At 40.5% G+C, this 22441-nt stretch overlaps 1 protein-coding gene across 3 annotated transcripts in view; it reads right to left on the bottom strand.

Moving 5' to 3' along the window:
* The window catches only part of RALGAPA2 (Ral GTPase activating protein catalytic subunit alpha 2), a 175859-nt gene that overhangs the window by 139143 nt on the left and 14275 nt on the right, over nt 1-22441 (bottom strand). For 2 of the 3 annotated variants that reach the window (XM_033154121.1, XM_033154122.1), the window contains exons 1-7: nt 7617-7884; nt 6334-6449; nt 5305-5443; nt 4264-4463; nt 3654-3878; nt 1317-1487; nt 424-561 (exon numbers count right to left, since the gene is read on the bottom strand). In XM_033154121.1, the coding sequence (XP_033010012.1) occupies nt 424-561; nt 1317-1487; nt 3654-3878; nt 4264-4463; nt 5305-5443; nt 6334-6449; nt 7617-7680 (1053 nt within the window). In that variant the 5' untranslated portion in view covers nt 7681-7884. Of the gene's footprint in view, nt 1-423; nt 562-1316; nt 1488-3653; nt 3879-4263; nt 4464-5304; nt 5444-6333; nt 6450-7616; nt 7885-10309; nt 10354-12640; nt 12699-22441 lie in introns of those variants that run through there. The other variant, XM_033154123.1, reaches the window with a different exon arrangement.

The following is a 22441-nucleotide window of genomic DNA, read 5'->3' as shown; positions in this document are numbered from 1 at the left end:
ATTACACAATATTTTTGTTTTGTGTCCCCTGGATTTTGGTAAAGTTAATCCAAAGGTCTTTACTGTTTAATATTTCTGGAATTTAGCAGAAGGAAAGGGTCTTTAGCATTATAACTTAGAAACTCCCCAGGCTCCTGGGCAGCCTAAGGATCCTCTAGGCTAGGATCAGCCTAGAGAGCATCTTATTATACTTCTTCTTTGGAGGGCATACAAAAACTACCACTAAAAGTAAAAACTACAAGAAAGCCTCTCAACTACCACCCAGTTCAATCGCATCAATTTCCAGATTTTCAGCAGCTTGAAAGAAGAGTGTGGCCCAGTATTACTTTCAGTGATATTTGTCCAAAGCATTCATCTTCAGACATAAAAATAATAGAAATATTCTGCTCCATTTGAGTATCGTGATATCCCCATAAATGTTACCTGTAGTGTAGCTTGAAGACCTGCTTTGACATTCTTGTTTTCATCTTCTAATATACACCCTCTATTAACCGCATTAGAGAAGGAATGTGATCTTCCCCAACTAGATGACCTTTTATGTCCGGAATGGCCAGTTGTAAGCTTCAAAAAAGAAAAAAATGACAATATGCACTAGTTAAGACAGCATATCAAATTTATTTTTAAATGGTTAAGATGTAATAATTTAAATGCAGCAGGTCAGCCCAAGAAGTACAAGCAACTTCTACGGCCCTTGAGGCCTTTCAAAAATCTGCAAGTCATGTCTTTCTCCAAACCTAAACATGCTTCTGTTGGATGTAATCCCCAATGAAATCAATGTTATTCCGACGTTCAAATATCTTTTTTATTAACTAGTCATAATTGTATCATATAAACACACCCAAATTGACTTCAGTGTTCTAAGTGTCTGGGGCAACCCAGTCAAATGGGCACGGAACAAATAATAAAAAATAATAAAATCATCATCATCATCATCATTTATTATTTGTTCCCCAGCCACTCTGGGCGGCTTCCAACCAAGATTAAAAATACATTAAAATCATCACTACAGTATCCTGCTGACTTCCTTTTAAAAACACCAAGCCCAAAAGTGATGGTCAGCACTGCTTCTAAAAGAAATAATGCAGTATATAAACAGACTCAGTCCTCTATGGAGTGTAGGAATTGCTAGGACTGGAACAGGCACATTATTAGTGGTAGATAGCTAGATGAAGGGCCACAAATGAAACTAAGTTAACAGAACTTTGTGAAGTTGTATTATTCTTAGCCTGGCCAGTCATCATAAAGCCCACAAACCTCAATTAATTACACATTATACTGTAAACTATCCACCTATTTAAGAAAAGCTGGTAGCATACATGTTTGCCATCTGTTTCTGCTGTTGGATGATCTAAGACGTCCTCATCACGAACTGTTTCCTTCATATCAGGCTCTTCCATGAACACAGGCTTTTCTTGTAGTATCCACTTCCTATATACCTTCACTACTTTTTCTGTTGACGATATCTCCGATGAAGGCAATAAAAAAGCCTAAAATGTCAACAGTACACATTACTGATACATAAGAGAAATAAAGTACAGACTGAAAGTACATTACAGATCAATGTCTGCAGGCCAGAAGCAGCTCCTGGTGCTCTCCTATCCGGCCTACAGCATCTCCTCCTTGGCTCACTGCAATTAGGCTTGAAAAAACATTCTGCTAGAAGTCTTTTTCATGCTTTACTGTGCTACAGGAAGGAATTCCAAGGACTCCCCCCCCCCCAAGCTGCAATTTCCCTCCTACTCATGCCACAATTAGGCTTGAAAGACACCTTTTTGGTACAATATAAGTTCTCCCCCTCTAATAAATTGGAAGTGGTAAGAGTGAGTGTACTGTATGGGTGTGCTATATGCATCTTAGATCAGAAGAGAGCTATCCAAAACATTTTAAGATTTGGTTATGCCACTGCAATGCACCGCTTCAATCCATCAAGCCAATATGCAAATAAATAAAAAGGAGCATTCATTGCATAACATGAAAATTAAGACGACCCCCGACTTTTGAGAAGATTTTCCTGGATTAAAAAGTAGTCTTATACGCCAGAATATGCACTTAGTATTTGCCTTTGAACATTCAAATATGTAAATAATGTCCAAGTTAAACTAAATAGTGCAATTCGAAAGTATGTCAGAAGAGGGCATATTCCACCTAACAATATTCAAGTTTTCCTTTTCTGAAAAGCTAAGAGCAGGGAGAAAAACCCAGATCCTTGGTTTTCACCTACAGTGGTACCTTGCGTTACAGACGCTTCAGGTTACAGACGCTTTTCTTAATAGAAAAAGCGGTACTTTTCATAGGCAGCACGTTTGAAATTTTTGCGCACCTTATCTCTCTTTCCCTACACTCACTTATTATTTTCACTATAACAGTCACACTTGCATATCCCACAATTTTCTCTCAAGAGAGAAGCAAAAGATTTTTAGCTGAATTATCTCAGCCTTTATTACAACTTTAACATTTTGCACCACAATCCTAAGTTTATTCAGAAATAAGTCCTAGTGAAATCAATGGGATTTACTCCCTAGGTACATGCCACCATAGCTTTATTGAGCTTTTATCTTCCATACACCTCTAGAAATATTTTACTCAGACTTTCCCAAGACCTGAGGGGAAGATTACCGTATTTTTTGCTCCATAAGACACACTTTTTTCCTCCTAAAAAGTAAGGGAAAATATCTGTGCATCTTATGGAGCAAATGGTGGTCCCTGGAGCCGAATTACCAAAAGAGGATCGTGCTTTTTATTTTACAAAGAGAAAAGGGGGTGTTGAAAGGACCCCCTCAGCAGCTAATCAGCAAGAGATCGGGAGAGAGATAAGAGTCCCGGCTCCCTTTCAGCCCAGGCCTCCATTGTTGAATGTGCTGCAGAGGGAGGTTGTTTGTTTCCCCAACGACATGTGACTGGCTGATTAGATTATCTGTCTGGAAACTGTAGAAATGGCTCCCTTTCCTTAAGAAGCTGTAGAAATGTGAGTTGAACCCCATAAAAATGGGGCTTTTCCTCTTTGCTTTTCCCCCTTTGCAAAAAAGCTGCACAAATCTGAGCTGATCCTCAAAAAAACGGGGCTTTTCCCTTTGCAAAAAAGCTGCAAAACTTCGAGCTGATCCTCAAAAAAACAGGGCTTTTAGAGGAGGAAAACCAGAAAAATATTTTTTTTCTTGTTTCCTCCTCTAAAAATGAGGTGCACCCTATACAGTGGTGCCCCGCTAGACGAAAAAAATTCATCCTGCGAAAATTTTCGTCTAGCGGGTTTTTCGTCTAGCGAAGCGGCAATGCAAGTCGCGCTTTCGCTAGACAAAAAAAAAAAGACGAAAAATTTTCATCTTGCGAGGCAGCCCCATAGACATTTTCGTCTTGCGGGGCTGCCTTCCGCTAGACGAATGCCTTCGTCTAGCGAGTTTTTCGTCTAGCGAGGCATTCGTCTAGCGGGGCACCACTGTAGTCCGGTGCGCCCTATGGAGCGAAAAATACGGTACATTGATTTATTTTACCTTGACAGCAACCTACAGTGAAGTAGGTTAGGAAAAGAGATATAGACTGGCCCAAGTCTTCCTAGCACATGTCAGGACTGGGCAAGGATTTAATGTGGAAATCATGATCTAAACCTAGCACACTACTACATTTCCACAGCATACATACATTTACCCACAACTAACCTGACGAAATACTTCATTGACAAAATTGACATAACCTCGTGTAGACAAAAGGATCTGTTGCACCATCTCATAGACGACCCGGTGTTGTTCTTCAATACTGCAAAAGCTGGAATCACTGAGCCTCCTCTCAGTCAACGTGCCATTAGTTGAATGATTTTTCTCCTGATCCAATACAACACTGTTCTCCACTTCAGAATTTTTATCTTGAATTGTACCACCCACACTCTTAAGTAACATTGGGGAGGGGGAAGGAGAAGATAGCAAATTATAATTTATAAGCTTCATATGTAGTGGCTTAGCATTATCCGTGAATCTTTTACATAGTTCAAGATACATTTGTTTAAATCCATGTTTAAAGCCACATTTCATTTTTTGTAACTGCCAATTGTCACAAAGATGTTATTCTATTATTAAAGAAAAGTTTATTTCAGAACACCTTCTATGTAATTATAGCTAACAGTAACTCTCAAAATGCACAAACAGAATGGGCAGAATAACTCTTTAAAAGCCCATGTAAATATCACAGTTCATTTAACAAAGCATTAGCTGTAACATTCCAATTTAACATTTGTTTAAAGGAATACAAACATGTATACAATTTACAACTCACTTGAATGATTCTGGGTAAAACATCCCCTCCATTTTTAGAATTCTGTGTTGGTGTGAAGTACTTCTTTTCCAGAAAAAAGTTTACAAGCCATTTAATAAAGGCTACACGAGCATTCATGTATGGTATTTTTGTGCTATAAATGTTTTCATTATTACAAGCTACACTAACATACGCTGGTTTGGGTCGCAGGCCAGGAATGTCTGTAAATCAGAAAACAGAAAATGTAATTTTAAAAATTCTGACCTTGTGAATTACATGGTTCAGTGTAATTTTTCCATTCAGTGAAAACAATGAAGTCGGCTTTCTCAGAGAAAGCAATATTTCCTACAAGTACTGAACTCCATGTTTGAAACATTACAAAGCCATAAATAAATGATCATTTGTCTTCCTCAGGCAAAAAGTACAGAAAGGGTGGCTTAAATTTAGAAAGTCATCATATTTCACATATATCACGATCTAAAGTGTCACAAGTTTCACACGCAAATTGTTTCTCTGACACGTCCAGCTTTCTACTCCTACAACTTGATTATATTAAAAGACATAACACTCAGATTGTTTTCCCTTTAGCTTTTAGGAGAAGTGAAGCTTTTACTACACCATTGTTAAAATTATGCCTATTGGTTTAATGACAAAGGTTGCAATCCAATGCATGCTTACCTGAAAGGAGAACACATTTAGGTCAGTGGGACTTCCTCCAAGCAAGCATGTATACGATCAGGCTGCAAGATCCTCAACCCTAAACACATTCACTTCCCTAAAGCAGTCTTGTAATCCTTACAGCAACCCTCTAAGGTAGGTCAATATTGTATCATCCCCATATTGCTGGTGGTTGGCTGAAGCTAAAGAACGGCGACATGCCTGGTGTCCCCTGATGGGCACCCTTCTGCCACTTTCATAGTTCTCTGGATCAGAGTGAAAATATTTAGAACCAGAGCACATAATAAGAAAATATATTCAAATGTGTATAAAGAGACATTAAGAGAAGCATGGAAAATATACCTATCTCGCACTTTATTTGGAAAAAATAAAATGGCTACTCACCAAGCACAGGTTTGTATACGTTGGTTAGTTTTGTAAAGGAGGGAAATAAATGAGGAAGGTAATACTTTCTGAACAATGCAAAGAGAAACTTAAACCCAGTATCACAGTTCTCTTTATTCTTCCATTCCAAGCTCGCAGCCTATACCAGAGTAAGGAGGGTCACGTTAATACACAGCATACTGAAAAATAAGTCTAAATGAAACACTTTATATGAACACTTTTTAAAAATGCACCGGTATCCAATCCCATATTTAGGCCTCAATACAGACAACAATTTAAAAATCAAGCAGATACTAAACAGAAAGAACTCAGTTACTGATGTAACTCTGGTAGCTACTGAAAACACCTCTCTTCATTATCTTATTGTTCGAACACAGTGCACACAGACAAGATCTTGGCTGATCTTAAAGGTCATGTTGGAATACAGGGGAAGAGGCAGTGCCATAGGGAATGTATAGGACCCAAGCCTACGAAGTGCACATATTAATAATGAAGACACTAGATACTGATGAACATCCTCAGCAGCGAATTATGAAATTGTGTCCTTACAATATACTGTGCTTTGTTATCTTGTGCTTATTTAGATATGCTGTGAGCAACTGAATGTATCATCAAGTTAAAAGGTAAAGGTAAAGGGAACCCTGACCATTAGGTCCAGTCGCAGACAACTCTGGGGTTGCAGCGCTCATCTTGCTTTATTGGCCGAGGAAGCTGGCGTACAGCTTCCGGGTCATGTGGCCAGCATGACTAAGCCGCTTCTGGCAAACCAGAGCAGCGCACGGAAACGCTGTTTACTTTCCCACTGGAGTGGTACCTATTTATCTACTTGCACTTTGACGTACTTTCGAACTGCTAGGTTGGCAGGAGCAGGGACCGAGCAACGGGAGCTCACCCTGTTGCGGGGATTCGAACCGCTGACCTTCTGATTGGCAAGCCCTAGGCTCTGTGGTTTAACCCACAGCGCCACCTGCGTCCCTCCCATCAAGTTAACCGACGCTAAAGAAGCACATTTACATGTAATTACATTACCTGGATTACCATATATTTTAACAGTAGCTGAAGGAAATAGCATGTTGGGTCCTCGGCAGTTTTTTCTCCAGAAACATGTGGTAAAAGTGGAGTTATTTCTTCAGGATAAATCTTTGCTAAAATAAAAAGAAGTAATTTTTCAAAGATTTAAGACACAGTTGCATAAACGCCTTCTTTTTTAAAATGAAATATTGGGGTTGGGAGCTCAGTCAGCTCAAGCAGAGAGACTGCAGGGCACCAGAATCCTCCACTTTCAGATGGCTTTCCTCCTCTCCGGTAGAAGAAAATCCCCAGGATTATTGTTCAGTGAGGTTTAAATACTCATGCCTATAGGGGCCACTGGATCCAGAGCAGCCCAGGACTTCATGACAGCTATGGGACTGTCTCCAATTTCAAACACATGCAGCCGGCTGACCCACTTTAGATTTCTTTCTCACCCTTCTGAAGCCTTCATCTGCTGCACTAGATAATACCAAAGGGCTCAGGATAGTACTAGCCACAAACCTGAGTTCTTTATTGCTATATAAATGGGGGGGGGGGGTTGGGATCATTTTTAGACAAGGATCCTTTTTCCAAGTGTCCTTTTTCCTTTCCCCCCTTCCAACTGACACCCTCTATGTTCTGGAAGCCACTGAGACTAGATCCTTATCAGACTTTTGTGGGACTTTTAAAAAATAAATCATTTTTCTTTTCAGTTGGGTAAATTTATATGCTTCTGCAAACCTGGGACTAACCCAAGTATGCAGAAACTACTGTGTCATTTTTAGTTGACCCTCTGTAACTGAGAAAGTGACAGGCACAGGGCTACTAAAGGTTGATATCAGAAGGAACAGGTAGCACCTGCAGCGAAACTTTGCAGTGTATCCTCATATCCTAACACAAGTGCTTCTATTCAAGGTTCTAGTCAGCTATGTCTTCCTCCAGGGTACCAAATTCTATTCCTTTTCCTTGCCAATTTCCCTCTTTCTTTTCTAAGTAACTCAGTATCCTGGGGCTACGGAGCACTCCTCAACCATGCCCAAAGGAAGTACCTATAAGAACTTCTGGAGACATTTCCTAATGTGAGAGAGAGAATGCCACTACTATGATGAAACCTGCAAAAATACTTGCACATTATCTAAAAACAAAACAAAAAAAACCACAATTTTTTCTTTTAAATTTTTTTTCTCAAATGCAAATTTAGAGAGATTCAATCTATGGATTGACTAAAATTCATATGATTAATTAACAAAGTTTCTTTAATCAGACACTTGAGAAAATATCAGAATATAGCAAAAACAAACCATCAGTGTGACTGGGAGGAGGGCTAATGAGGGTATCGAGTGTACATGGACCTTGTGAAGACATCACTGCAGGAAAACCAGGAACGAGGCAAGCAAAGATTAACAGTTGCTCTTCTGCACAATTTGTCTGAAGAGCTTGTAACCAGAGAAGAAACAGTCTGATTCCTTCACATCTTGTCTAGAAAGAAGACACATTTTAGAAAGCAATATAAAAAGAACAGTCCAACAACGCTGGGAAAATAAGGAATAGACTTAACACCTTAATAAAGCACTTGGTTATAACTGCTTTCAACCATTACTGCCATAAAGGGTCACTGCATTCACTTTGCAGAGAAAGAGCTTTCCCTTTGAAGAAGTTTGTCATCAGTTGTTTAATCAGAGAAAAGATTTGGCACTATAGTTAATACTGCCATATTTTCCGAAGTCCAGGTTTCAGAGGGAACTGATATGACTTCCACCCTCTCCTCCCCCTACACAAGTCCCATGGTGTCCCCAAATCTGTTCCGAAGGAGGACTGAGGTAAACCCCAGAAAAGATTCGGCAGGTGTGCAAGGGTAGGAGGGGAAAGTTCTGCTGTGCAAATGAAAGTCTTTCTGCTTGCACAAGAAGCTACTTTGTGCTACTTTGACTGCAACCCATTGCTTCCATATTTTACAAGAAAGACTGAATGAGTAGCTTTCTTACTCCTTTCTTATCCCAACCATTATTCCAGGGATATTGGAATATTAAGATTGTATTGTTTTTGGCACCAGCTAAAGACTTTTTTGTTTCAAGCATGTAATCAGACATGCAATTTTTAATTTTATCTTATTACGCAGAAACAACTGGTGATTTTTACGTTTACTTGCTTAATGAACATTTTATGTTCTATTAAACAGCTTAGAGATTTATAGATGATTAAGCAATATATAGATATCCTATTAAATAAATAGGCTGCATCTCTGTGCACCTTGAAAAAGATAAAGATCCAAGGAAGTGGGTTGCTGAGCCAAGAAAAGAAAAGAAAAAACCTGCACAAAAATAAAATGTTAGGTACAGAACATCTCATTGCTCAAACAGTGGAAGAAAGAGGGATAACACAAGTGCCGCAATCAAGAACACAAAGAAAACAGCAGCAACTAAAAATCTGTATTGAACTCAGGGCTGAAGACTATTTCAAGGTCATCCACTGCACTTGTGTAGCATACCTCTTACTGCTCAGGATTCCCGGCTTTCTTTTACCCTTGATATACTGCTTTGCTATCTTTGTTCTGAGCTCTTGCTTATATTTGGACCCTGTGTCAGTCTTTAAGTATCTGACCATTCCAAATTTTCTTACAATACATCTACTTATTTTTTGACCTTAAGACTATCTGTATCATTGCTTCTTAGCACATTTTTTAAAAAAATTAAAGTTGTCCTGTTTATACTTCTGTGATACATTCAGGGCTATTTTTCAGCTGGAACTCACTGGAACTCACCATCCAGCATTCTGTTTTGGTGATAAATATTATCAATATCAATGCTGGGAACAAAAAGGACTATATAGGATCAAAGCTATTGTGCCTATGTCAGCATCTTTATTAAAGGGCAAACTAAAAGAAAGCCCAAATAGTAAGCTCCAACTAACCCACGTTCTCTCTTGTTCAGCATTGCAGCACAAAGGAGGTCACTGCCCCCTGACTCCCTGTGAGCTACTTTGTATTAATGTGACCTTCAGTAATAAGGGTATGGCTTCTTATACAAAATTCTACTTAGTAAAGTATCAGGCTCTTCCCAGGGGCTACGATCAACGTGGGAGTGATCTGGGCCTTCGGATAGAAGAACAAGTATGGGAAGCAATAAAAGCTATCTCTGCAAGAATACAGGAAGCCACACTGAAAACATTGGACTCCACTCCGTCTATCTAGAACTGGCAAAGGCTACTCCAGTTTAGGTTGGCAGGGTTGCAGACACACTGGAACACTGCTCCATATGTGGTGGGACTGTTACATAGTTCAGAGATCCAAACCTTTGATGCTATTTGCATAATTACCTCACAGGTACTTTCCCCAGACCCAGCATTGGCACTCCTATCCTTGGAGTGTGGGACCAACTCATCTATCATGCAGAAATCTCTTGTGCTCATGCTTCTTGCAGCAGCCAGACTGTCAGTGGCTGACCATTGGAAGTCCAAATCATCTCCTTCTCAGGAGTGGCGGCTAGCGAAAGTATGGGACATTGCATTTTCAGAACACCTGACATAAACTGAGAGTCCATAGTGGTTCATTGAAAATAGATCCTTTTTACTCAATATGGCTTAAGTTTTTTTCCCTAAGCTAACTCAACTGAACAGCCCACTTGTTTTTCATACAAGTATGTGGAGAGGTTTTATTGAGAACTGAAATGACCCACCTTTTTCTCCGTGCACAACAACTGAAAGTGGCATTGTACTTTCAGTAGCTTATTGGGTTCATTTTTTACTCCTCCTCTGTATCTGTGTTTTTAGATCTATTTTTATTCACCATAACCATAATTTTTATTGTATTCTGTATGTGTTTATGCCAATAAACTTTTAATTTTTAAAAAAGGAACTCAAAGAGGGTAACAAGGGTTAATAGGTAAATGGGGAGAAGTACTGAATTTCACATGTTGATTTGAATTAACATGTTGGTTTGTAAGCTTGGGTTGTAAACTTCTAATAAAAAATGAATTTAAAACAAGAGTTGAAATACCTTAACACAGTTTCCAGTGTGCAAAAGTTTCTTCAAAACTGAACCTGAAGAGTAAAAGAAAAAATACAGTAGCAAGTGATGTCTTCAATCAACAAGTGAGTTCATTATGGCTGTCTATATACTAACCCAACTGTGCCATACTCCAGGATAAGGGTCATGACAAAGGAGGTGTGTTCCATATTTTCCATTGGCCACATCAGCCTAAGGGGTTAAAGAACACACCTATACAGCTCTACAGCTTTATTTCAGGTATGGAGCTTCACATCCCTGCTTCCATCTATGTTGTAGATTTATTTTACTGATAAGTAAAGCCTTTCAGGAGCGTTTCACTCCTGGGGCGCGATTCCGTTATTACTTCTCTGGAGGTTCCAATCCTCTCTTTTCCAGTCCAGTAAATCCCAGAAGTAAATCCCAAACTGCAGGGACAGTAAGACCTTCCAAGTAACCTTGGTGTTCTGGAGGAACTTCTCACTACAGAGTGTCTTCCCTCAATGCCTGGCTTAAGTCCAGAACTCCTATGCTTCCGCAAGGAGAGGGGCTGGGTAAACTCAGGAGGCGGCAATTCCATTTCTGGCCCTGTCCAATGGGGCTTAAGGGGATAACCTGCAGGTGACCTCTGGCAGGGGGATGAGAGCCAAGTCTTCTCAATCTCCTTGGAGAAGCCTTACTTTAGGGTCTGCCTATTGCAACCTGTTTCTTGCATCCTGCCCTTCTTCCCTCCTCATGTTTTCCCACCCTCCGTTCTGCCTAAGGCTGACACCTGGGCTCCTTCCCTCCCATCAGTCAGGTGATTGAGAATGCCCAACTTTGCTCCTCCTCCTTCCAAGGTAGAGACTTCAGGCACCGCCCAAATGTGGTCTCTTCAGGAGCTGTTGCCTACTTGGCATCCGGTGGTGTGATGGGCCAGCAAGCCTCGACATCTCTTCACAGCAACTTATTCTTACAACTTCCATAGAAATACTTAAAATTTATATCTAGTTCTCAGAAACCACAGATAAGATGGCAATACAGTGGTCCCTCGACTTACGAAAAGAATGGGTTCCGAAAGAGCTTTCGGAAGTCGAAATATTCGCAAGTCGAAGATTGCCATCTAGCGTCGGGAAAAAACATCGCAAGTCGAAAAAAGCGCATTAAAATCTTCGTAAGTAGAGGTATCGTGCCGCCACCCTTCGTAACTCGAAAATTTTGGAAGCGGTGGTCATTTTTTTAGCTCCGGGACCCGTTCACAACTCGAAAATTACGTAAGTCGAGTTGCTCGTAAGTCGAGGTACGACTGTATTCTTTCTGCACTGTATCATTTCAAACGGCAGATGAGGGTTCACCCTCATCAGCATGCAGAGGAAATGCTTATCTGTCATTTGGATGCTGAATCGAGTGTTAGGGAACTTAAACTTGATCCTGACATGACGTAGGTGCCACTGTCAGGCAATTTTTCTGTCCATTGAGATGGTCTCCAACCAGTGCTTGAGGGGATTGCACTCTCTCTAAGAGATCAGGTGCACTGTCTAGGTTCATTATCCTATAGTAAAAATTATATTATTTTTATTTATTTGCATATTGGCTTGATGGATTGAAGTGGTGCATTACAGTGGCATAACCAAATCTTAACATGTTTTGGATAGCTCTCTTCTGACCTAAGATGGGTATAGCACACACATACATACATATCTGAAGAAGTGTGCATGCACACGAAAGCTCATACCAAGAACAAACTTAGTTGGTCTCTAAGGTGCTACTGGAAGGAATTTTTTATTTTTTATTTTGTTTTGACTATGGCAGACCAACATGGCTACCTACCTGTAACATACAGTACACTCACTCTTACCACCTCCAATCTATCAGAGGGGAAAAACTTATATTGTACCAAAAAGGTGTCTTTCAAGCCCACAGTCACTTCCAATAAGCTTGGGTCTCCATGATTTTTCAACTCAGAAGCCACCTGGACCTCAAATTTCCATCCAAGCTCATCATTAAGAAGACCAATGAAACATTAAGAATTTGGGACTGTGTTATTTTTATTGATTTGTAAGCTGCCTGGAGCTTTTCCTACTGACGGGTGAGGTATAAATGCTTTGAATGCATTAATGTACAGTATGTTTAGAGACAATGATAAATGGTAGTAATAAGAAGAGTACCATCTAGCTCCATTGAAATCATTTGACATTTGTATACTGGCTTTAGTGAAAGTGGAGAAATGTACCCCAACTTTTAATAAACTGAACTAAACACACACACTCTCTCTCTCTCTCTCTCTCTCTCTCTCTCTCTCTCTCTATATATATATATATATATATATAATTTTTAAAAGAATTAAAGCCAAACCTCACTTACCTATGCTGTGGAAATGCCACCGATAGAAAATTCTTTCTGGAAGTAGTTGTAATATTTTCTGGAGAACACAGATAATTCATATTTTATATCATATTGACAAAACAGCTACTTAGCATCTAGTTTACATCGCTTAAGTGCAATACAGATTAGGGTTTTTTAGGGAGGGTCAACGCTGTCAAATAATTTCTTTTACACTTAAGCCTTCTGTTGACATGGAAAGAATCTCTTCACCAAGAATCTTAAGCAGAAGCTTTACCTCTGGGAATTTACAACATTGCTCAAAATTACTTATTACTGATCATTGTTAAGGAAAATTAGTTAAATCAAGCAATCAACTGCCATGTGTTTATGCTTTATGAAGTAGCTAGTACTTAAGCATTGTAAATACTTATGTTCAGGCGGCTCTGGCAATACATAATCTTAACGACAGATGACAACTGGTCTGTGTCTCTCTGTCACACACAATTCCTGCATTGCAGGAGGTTGGACTAAATGACCCTTGGGGGTCCCTTCCAATTCCACAATTCTATTGTCTATATTTTTCCCTGAGAGCTATTAAGAAAAAACAACTGTATCATTCTAATTCTAAATAGGTTGGGCTCTGCTCTACATTACAACTTTTCCCCATTAAGGCTGGCTCAAGACATTTTGCTGCCTGAGGACAAAATGACACCCACCCACTCCCCATTGAGTGGCCAGCTGGAATGGCTGCTGAATCCTAGTTCAACACTAATAACAAAGCACTGCACTGCTCCTGAGAGGGATCAGCAGGGTAGTTATAAAGGTGGAGGGCAATGTGCTTTGACACACAGCTCTTTCTCCAACAACAGGGTGTGGTCAGGGAGCTCAGGAGGAAAAACTGAGGCAGCGACAGCAGGTGGGCATGTAGAAGAGGTGATGGGTGGGTGCAAAGGAGGCAGAGGCACAGGGGTGTAGCATGGGGGGAGCTGCCGGGGCGATGGCCCCAGACACATTTTTATGGGGGCTGCTGCTCACACCGCCCTACCAGCCACGTGCTGGTTTGCAAGGCTGGGATCGCAAAGCAGCTGGGGGCTGGCAGGGCAGTGGGAGAAGGATGCAACAGCCATGAACCCTTGTGTCCTTCTCCCTGCCAGCCCTGAGCCACTCTGTAAGGGTGGGATCATCCCAACCTCACAAAGTGGCTTGGGGTGGAGTCGATCCAGTAGTGTTGGCAACAAGGGCTGGGCTGGCGGGCTCCATTCACCCCTGTCCTGGGTGCCACCAAACCATGCCCTGCCACTGCAGAGGTGTGCATGCATGAGGAGACAGATGGGCATGGAGGAGGTGCAGGTGGGTAGGTGCAGAGGAGGGGGCGGCAAGTGGCACACTCCTTGGAGGCCACAACTGCCGCCTGAGGCGATGGCCTCACCTCGTCTCAAGGGCGGGCCAGACCTGATGAATATCACCAACTGTCAGTATGCTATGCTTGTATCTGTAACATATGATTTTGCACACCTTGAGCTGACAAGAAACATATGCCTTAAGGCTTAAGCATTTGTGCCTAACAAAAGCGAAAGACCTCTTCTAGTATAAATATATATGGTAGTGAACTCCAAATAGCTAGTGACATTTGTTTTTATTTTCAGAGTAACGATATACAAAATAACTTGAGAAACCCCATGGCGCACAATATTCCTTTTTATGCTGTACTTTATTCATATGGAAATCCATTAGCACACTTGAAATAGAAATTAGGTATTATGTCAAAGAAATACATCAGGGGATCTGTCAGTTCTTTGATTCATAGCCCTCTTTCCTCCAGGCTACTGCATGACTAAGAATAATGTGAAGCATAACTTTGACATAGGCAAGCTGCTCTGATAAGCAGAGGAGTTTTTTTTAATCTTAAAAAAAATGTGAACATATTTCTTACCAGATGATACTTCATTTAATTACAGATAATCTAAAGCATTTAGATGTTATGCTAAGAAGAACTGCAATAATCTTCTTTTCCCATATCCAGCATTATGTAGCCATCCCCAATCTGGGTTAAAATAAACCCACATACATTATTAAAACTTCAGCAACAGCCAACCTCAGACTGAGCCTTAAACAGAACCACAGCTCAAGTTAGGTGGCTAGCTCAAATGCCATTAAGAGAAACCTCTTTAGTTGGAAAGTTCCCTGTCTGCTTCAACAGCCATGATGGCAGCAGGGAAGACTGTGGGTCCACTGGGGCCTCTGAGCTGGAGTCCTTGGAATCAGGAGACAGCAACACAAATTCCTCAGGCCAGACAAAATGGGTTCCACTTGCCCACAGCTTCCAGGACAGAGGCACACTTGTGATTTGCTCTAAGGGCAGGGCCTCTCCTATTCCAATTCCACCTCTGAATCCACCACCTCACCACTGAAGATTGTGAGTTGGACTGTTGGTTATATATAACACCCATTATTTGCACCCACAAGTTATGTGAATAGGTTTACTATTTTAGGTTTCTTTATTTAAAATGTTTTTACCCTGCCTTTTTATTTATAAGCCATTCAAAGATGGCTTACAAATTTGAAATATAACATTATAATTATTTAAAATACAAAAATAACATTAAATAACAGCTCAGATTAAACTAATAGAATCATTTTACAGTAGCACCCTCCAAATTAAACACTTATGGCCTGAGGACAAAGTCCCATGTATAGAGTGCCATGACTAGTAAGGCATTCCTCTGGTGATCACCTACCTGATCCTTGATACTGGGCCCTCTTGGAAAAGGGTCACAAATGACCATCTTTGTAATTGTGCATATTTGTGTTAGAGGAGGTGAACTGGCAAAATGTTCCATTAGTAATAATAATAATAATAATAATAATAATAATAATAATAATTTATTATTTATACCCCGCCCATCTGGCCGGGTCTCCCCAGCCACTCTGGAGTCCAGTTTCATTCAATAGCACAACAACTGTATTTTGGACCAGTTGTATTTTCAAGTTAAAACTGCTTAACTGCTATATCACTTGTGGATTGAATTGGCACAAGGAAATGTTACCACGCTACATGTGTCAGTTGGCTTGCCAATGGCAGAATGTCTGCTATCTGGGTTTTTTTAACGAGTGGTCAGGTCTATATGTAGGATAACCCTTCATACAACTGATGAAATGGACTTCTTGTGTGCAACCATGTATACACGCAGAGCTGGGAAATAAATAGATAGATAGAATCATACCAGGAAATGTCAAAAGAAAGCTGGAGTGTTTTTGTGGCATGCCAGGAGCCCTTCCCTGGGGCCTTAAGAGGACATCAGTGAGGGTTGAGGAAGCCCTGAAGAGACCTAAGGCTCTGCTTATTCTCCCCACCTAACAGCTGATGTGCCAAGCATCACAGCAGCTGCCATTTTTCTGTGTGTTCTCAAGCCAACCCCAGAGCTTCAATGCTAGATATTTTGGTTTGGACTGGAGAGAGAGCAGGAGAGAGAGCTGAAAAGCAGAGGCTTTATAGAGACTTTATAGAGGTTGCTCCCCGCTTTACACTAGTTCAATTATGTGAGTGGGGGCCCGGAATGTAGCCCCCGTGTAAGTGGGGGGACGCCTGTAGTCTTCAAAGGCACCTTCCCCCTCCCATATAACACACTGCAGTATATGCTACAAATCGTCCTAAAACAGTGTGTCTTGCAGGAGTTATAAAACCATTTTATGCAAAAGGTCAGTGCTAGCTGCACTGAGGGATTGAGGATGAGAGAGAAACTTGGTGAACATTAAGACCCATGCCCCATTGTGAGAGAGGGACAGGGAAACTGAAAGATTGGTGAGCCAAGTGTCTGAGGATAACCTGAGAAACCAACTTCTACGTGTGAAGCACTGGATAGCAAGTGGAGATTGAGAGCACTGTAAACCCACCCACTTTGTGAGGCCATCTGCACTTTCTTACTTGGGGGAATTCTTAGCTCTCCAGTGATATTCTTCCCATCTTTCTGCCAGGGCCAGTGGTTCCTCTGAAGCAGCTATGGCTAAGGGCAAGCATGAGTTGTGCCCTTGAGATATACCACACATTTACTTTTAATGCAAACAGAAGAATTATTCATCTCTGAGACCCAAGATATTTAAAGCTAATTTGTGAGATGTTATTAACACCACTCACACATAAGCGAGTGTTTCAAAATGTACAATAATTATGTAAATCTGTTTACTCATCTGGGATGCGGTTCAATTCTGATTCCAGATGCCAAACATTAATAATCCTAATTAACTGTTTAACTAATTAAAATAGAACATGGGGGAAGTTTTATTCCTGCTGACATAGGATGAAATATGCCAAACAAACAACCAATTAACTTAATTTGCTAGGGTTTAGAAATACAAATGTTTAATTCAGATGACATTTACACTGTTTCTCCATTCCACATTTGCTCTGAAGGATCCATAATGGGTTTATAACAGCTCCTTTCCAAAGGACAATTCTAATAATAACTATAGGATAATACTATTAATTTATCAATTATTTTTTAACTGCTGGAAGTAAGCATTCAGGTTACAAAGGATTTCTCTTTAGGCTGAATCAATGAGCAAAACTAAACACACATGTCACATGGTTATGGCAATAATAACCTGTCTGCAGATTTTTGAAAGGAAAAAAATGTTGTAAAAAATGAAGCAGCCACCATTATGAAATCATTAGGCCTTGCTGAGAGGATTCAAGTAAATGCCTTCTAAGTATTAAAAACGTTTAACAGACTTTTAAAGCCAAAAGCAATATAACTAAAAAGTAGGGGTATACATCTAGAACTATTCAGATCATATCACAGATCGTATCACAAACCCTTTGAAACAGTTAAATCAAAATAAAGTATTTTATTATATGTTTGTTTACAGTATTTGCATACTGTATTTCAGACGACTGTTAAAGCAGTTTTTTTAAATATATAAATTAGGGAACTAACACAAAGTTCAGTTGGACTTAGGCTACAGAGGCACTTTAGGCCGACCAACATATGTGCACCTCTGCAGCTTGAGAGTTCTTAATGGGGCTCACTGTGCTGTTCCAAGCTGACATGTAAGGTAAAGGGAAGAGTCGTAGTTCTGTTAGCAGGAGTACCAATAGATTCTTTCGGCACAGTACTCTATACGTAGAATGTAAAAAGGGGACACAAATTTGTATATACTTTTGTGTTATATGCAAATTAGAAACTTCTTTTGCAAGCGGTATACAGAGCCAAAAAATAAGTAAGTGGCCACAAACAAAAAATAAGTTTTCCTTTAATAGTATTTCCATACTAGAATTTCTGCCTACCAAATAGCTGTTATAAAGGCAAAAGAACCCTGCTCTCCCACAATGCCAACCTTAACCCCAATAAAGCACTAAAGTTTCATGAGATGTAAACTGGTTGTGCTACTGTAGATCAGGAATCAGAAACCCATCTCACTCTGATTATGTTGGGCTCCAAGTATAAACTGCTGAAACCAAGACGGCCAATGGTCAGGGATGCTGGGAGCTGGAATCCAGCAATATCTGCAGGGACACATGTCTCCCGTCCCAATAACAGAACATGCATCAACTGAAGTGAGGGGAACAGTACATGAAGTGCAAAGTTAGGTATGGTATTTCAGATGGTTGGTTAGTGGTGATCAAAATAAATTTACAGCAAGAAACGTTCAGATGTCCGTGCTCAGATAGATTCAAGATTAAACTGTTTAAAAGCAAGAATCAGGTATTATTTATAGTCATAATAACTACAGTAATGTAATCAGCACAGGTCAAACAGCCACCCTTTTATTTGTTTTTTTAGCAAAAAGAGTTGGAACCCTTAATAAAAATATATCCCGTTGCTGCTGCTGCTGCTGCTGTAATATTTATTTACATCCCGTCTTTTTTCCTGACAGAAACGCAAGGTGGCTAACAGATAACAACAACAACTAAAAACCCCAATCAGGCTCATTTGATCCCATAGGTGGGAAAGAGTGGGATTATTTAAGATCAGAGACTTCTACACTAATCAAAAGCCCCTTACAGCTTCAGAAATAAAATTTATATTTAAAGATATACCATGTGGTATAAGATACACCAGATTATAAATTTTCTAAATCAGCCAAATATGACTCCAGCATTACGCAGCATAAATAGTTTTGAGCAACTACACAACTCAACCAACCTATTGGGAAAGGGAGCCAGTGTGGTGTAGTGGTTAAGAGTGGTAGATTCTTAATCTGGTGAACCGGGTTCGTGTCTCTGCTCCTCCACATGCAGCTGCTGGGTGACCTTGGGCTAGTCACACTTCTCTGAAGTCTCTCAGCCCCACTCACCTCCCAGAGTGTTTGTTGTGGGGGAGGAAGGGAAAGGAGAATGTTAGCTGCCTTGAGACTCCTTCAGGTAGTGATAAAGCGGGATATCAAATCCAAAATCGTCTTCTTCTTCTCCAAACTATATAAAATCCTCACACAATTGGCTACCCTTCCTTTCACTACATTAAGACTAAAATGGGGGAAATATTTTGGAGAAGAATTAGAGTAACAACTCTGGGAACAAATTTGGAATAAACTACCATTTGGATCCATCTCAATTAGAACTTGAGAAAACACTTTACAGATAGCACATTGCTGGTACATATGCCCAGATTATACATACCCTCCAACATTTCTCTGAGGTAAAAAGGGATGTCCTTTTCCATAATAATAATAATTTTATTATTTCTACCCCACCCATCTGACTGGATTGCCCCAGCCACTCTGGGCAGCTTCCAACATATATCAAAACATAATAAAAACAATATTAACATTTAAAACAACTTCCTATACAGAGCTGCCTTCAGATGTCTTCTAAATGTTGTATAGTTACTCATCTCCTTGGCTCGGGTGTCACAAAACTCCATACCCTCCAGCATTTCTCCAGTGAAAATACGGACGTCCTAAGGAAAAGCGGGACATTCCAGGATCAAATCAGAAACTGGGACAGCTTCTGTAAATCTGGGACTGTTCCTGGAAAATAGGGACACTTGGAGGGTCTGGATTATACAGAATTAAACGTAACAAATCCAGCCTTTGCTACTGGCTAGGCAATTTGCCTGGTTCTCTAGTGCACATGTGGTGGTTTTGCCTGAAAATTATTCTCCTTTGGGAAGTTTTTCAGACAATTAATCAAATTGTAGGGAAACTGACGTTTGGGCGTATATGACAAAGACCACTAACTGCCCTTATCAGAAAGACCATGCACCAACGTGCACCACACCTAACTGGGTGTAGTGAGAATCATATACAGACAGGCCCATTGATCCACGCAGACATGGCATGTTACCTACGTAAGCAAGAAATAAGCCCACGCTACCCATATATGGTATTTCCATATCCTATGGCTGATGAAATGTAGTCCAAATATGATGAAATGTTCCTGTATGCTTTTGTATAAATAAGGCTCTTGCAGCCCCAAAAATAATCAGACCCTTTCAACCCACACTGTTGTGAGACTGATCATTTTCGCACAGGACGGGCTGGCTCCCGTCATCAAATGATGGGGTAATTGCTACAACCAGACCCAAAATGAGCTGTAATATCTTATTTTACTTCTCAAATTGAGAACATAACAAATAAAGACCTCATCCTCCTTTTATTAGCAGCAGCTAGATTTGTGATTGCAAAAATATTGGAAAACTTTAACTGCAAATCTTTTGAAGCCTGGATTTCGCAAGTATGGGACATCATAAAGGTAAAGGGACCCCTGACTGTTAGGTCCACTCGCAGATGACTCTGGGGTTATGGTGCTCATCTCGCTCTGTAGGCCGAGGGAGCCAGCATACAGCTTTAGTGGCCAGCATGACTAAGCTGCTTCTGGAGAACTAGAGCAGCGCACGGAAACGCCGTTTACCTTCCCGCTGGAGCGGTACCTATTTATCTACTTGCACTTTGACGTGCTTTCGAACTGCTAGATTGGCAGGAGCTCGGACTGAGCAACGGGAGCTCACCCTGTTGCAGGGATTGGAACCACCGACCTTCTGATCAGCAAGCCCTAGGCTCTGTGGTTTAGACCATAGCGCCACCCGTGTCCCATCATGCTTATAGACAAATTAGCTATTTCAGAAAAGGAATATTGATCTGGGGGTGGGAAAGACTCACACCTTCTATATGACATGGTATCCTTTTTGTTTTTATTAAGACAATCAAATATGGTTTTCACTCTCCATCAACTCATAGAACCTTATGGAGAGATACTTCCATTTGATTGTCTTTCTTGGAACATCTAAAACTACAACCATCAGCTGCTATTTCTCTTTCTTTTCTGTAGAACTATTAGGTTCTGTTTTCCTTGTATGGGTATGTGTTATTACAAAAATCATAGGGGGGGGGACGCCATAATGAAAAAAGAGTAACAGAATTCTCTCTCTCTCTCTCTCTCTCTCTCACACACACACACACACACACAAACTATTAAAACATACAGATCAGTACAATAAAAATATCACAGCACCAGCCTTTTTCTAAAAGCCTGTTAGAACAAAGAAGTCTTCATCTGCTGGTGGAAGGACAACAAGGAAGGAGCCAGTCTAACTTCTCTAGAAATGGAGCAGCCACCAAAAAGGCCCTCTCCCGTGTCCCCTGTGAGGGTGGCAGGACCAAGAAAAGGGCCTCCACAGAAGATCTCTGAGCCTGAGCAGGTTCATCTGAGGGGAAAGAGTATTTAATTGGGAAAACAATTAACCCCCTTTCCCCCATGTTGCTAATAGAATCCATGCGAGAGCTCCCCCAAATCAATTTTCTTTAACCCAACCCAAGAACACTACCGCCAAGAAACTGGATGAAAACATTGGACTACACTTCATGGTTGTCATACACTACTGTCTATCAACACCCGCCCCCCTTTGCAGGGTTTTCTAAACTATAATACCATCTCCACTTTGCAACATAGATTTTATTTGTATTAGCAGAGCAATTTCTAAAATGTTTATATGTTGAGACAAAAAATCTGACATTTTTACCATGAAATTAAACCTGAGTTAGAAATATCACAAACACCCAGTTTTGCTGCTACCTTTTGCTTTTGGGCAGACATGCTACTGCCCAGTCTCAGCTACACTACAATCATGGATTTTCTAATTACTTTCTGTGTACAACAATCACTTATAAAGAATAAGCAAATCCCTTCAAAATGAAGCAGGTAGGGGGTGGGGGTGGGGCTTGGTTTCAAGCCAAGGTGAACCTGTGAAGCTTTCTAGTAGCACCTTAGAGACCAACTGAGTTTGTTCCTGGTATGAGCTTTCGTGTGCATGCACACTTCTTCAGATAAAATTTTCGATTTTGTTTTCGATTTTGTTTTGACTATGGCAGACCAACACGGCTACCCACCTGTACCTGTGAAGCTTGTCATACCTGATGAATTATGCTTTTTTAAAGCAGAACTGTCCAAGTACCGGTAACAGTGACACATTGAAGCCAGACGTAGACTGCCTGTTTCAGCACAGGTCAGGAGTTCTTTATCCTTTGGCTACAGACAGCTCTTTGGTCTGTCAGACAACAAGCATGGGGAAGGGCCAAGTGCCTTGCAAAAACATCTTCAATCATTGACCAAAAACACTGAAGGGCAGGAAATGGCTCATCTCTCAAAAAGCAATAGCCTTGAATGGTGCCTACAGATTTTGCCTCATAGCTTTTGCTCTACAAGAGTTAGAAACAAAATGGCCTTGCAAGACAGACATAAAATGCAGGGAGTCTTCTAATCCCACCTCACACTTCCAGTTAAGTCACTGGAAGCGCGATAGGGACTAGATGTCAGGCTAATTTTCTTTAAATCACTCACAAACTGAATGTCAGAAAGAGGGGGTTTGCCCACAATTTAAAATAGAGGAAAATAGCCATAAATCT

The sequence above is a fragment of the Lacerta agilis genome, chromosome 7 (genome assembly GCF_009819535.1).
Source record: "Lacerta agilis isolate rLacAgi1 chromosome 7, rLacAgi1.pri, whole genome shotgun sequence".
NCBI classification, from domain to species: Eukaryota; Metazoa; Chordata; class Lepidosauria; order Squamata; family Lacertidae; genus Lacerta; species Lacerta agilis.
This window is presented reverse-complemented; position numbering and strand designations above follow the sequence as displayed.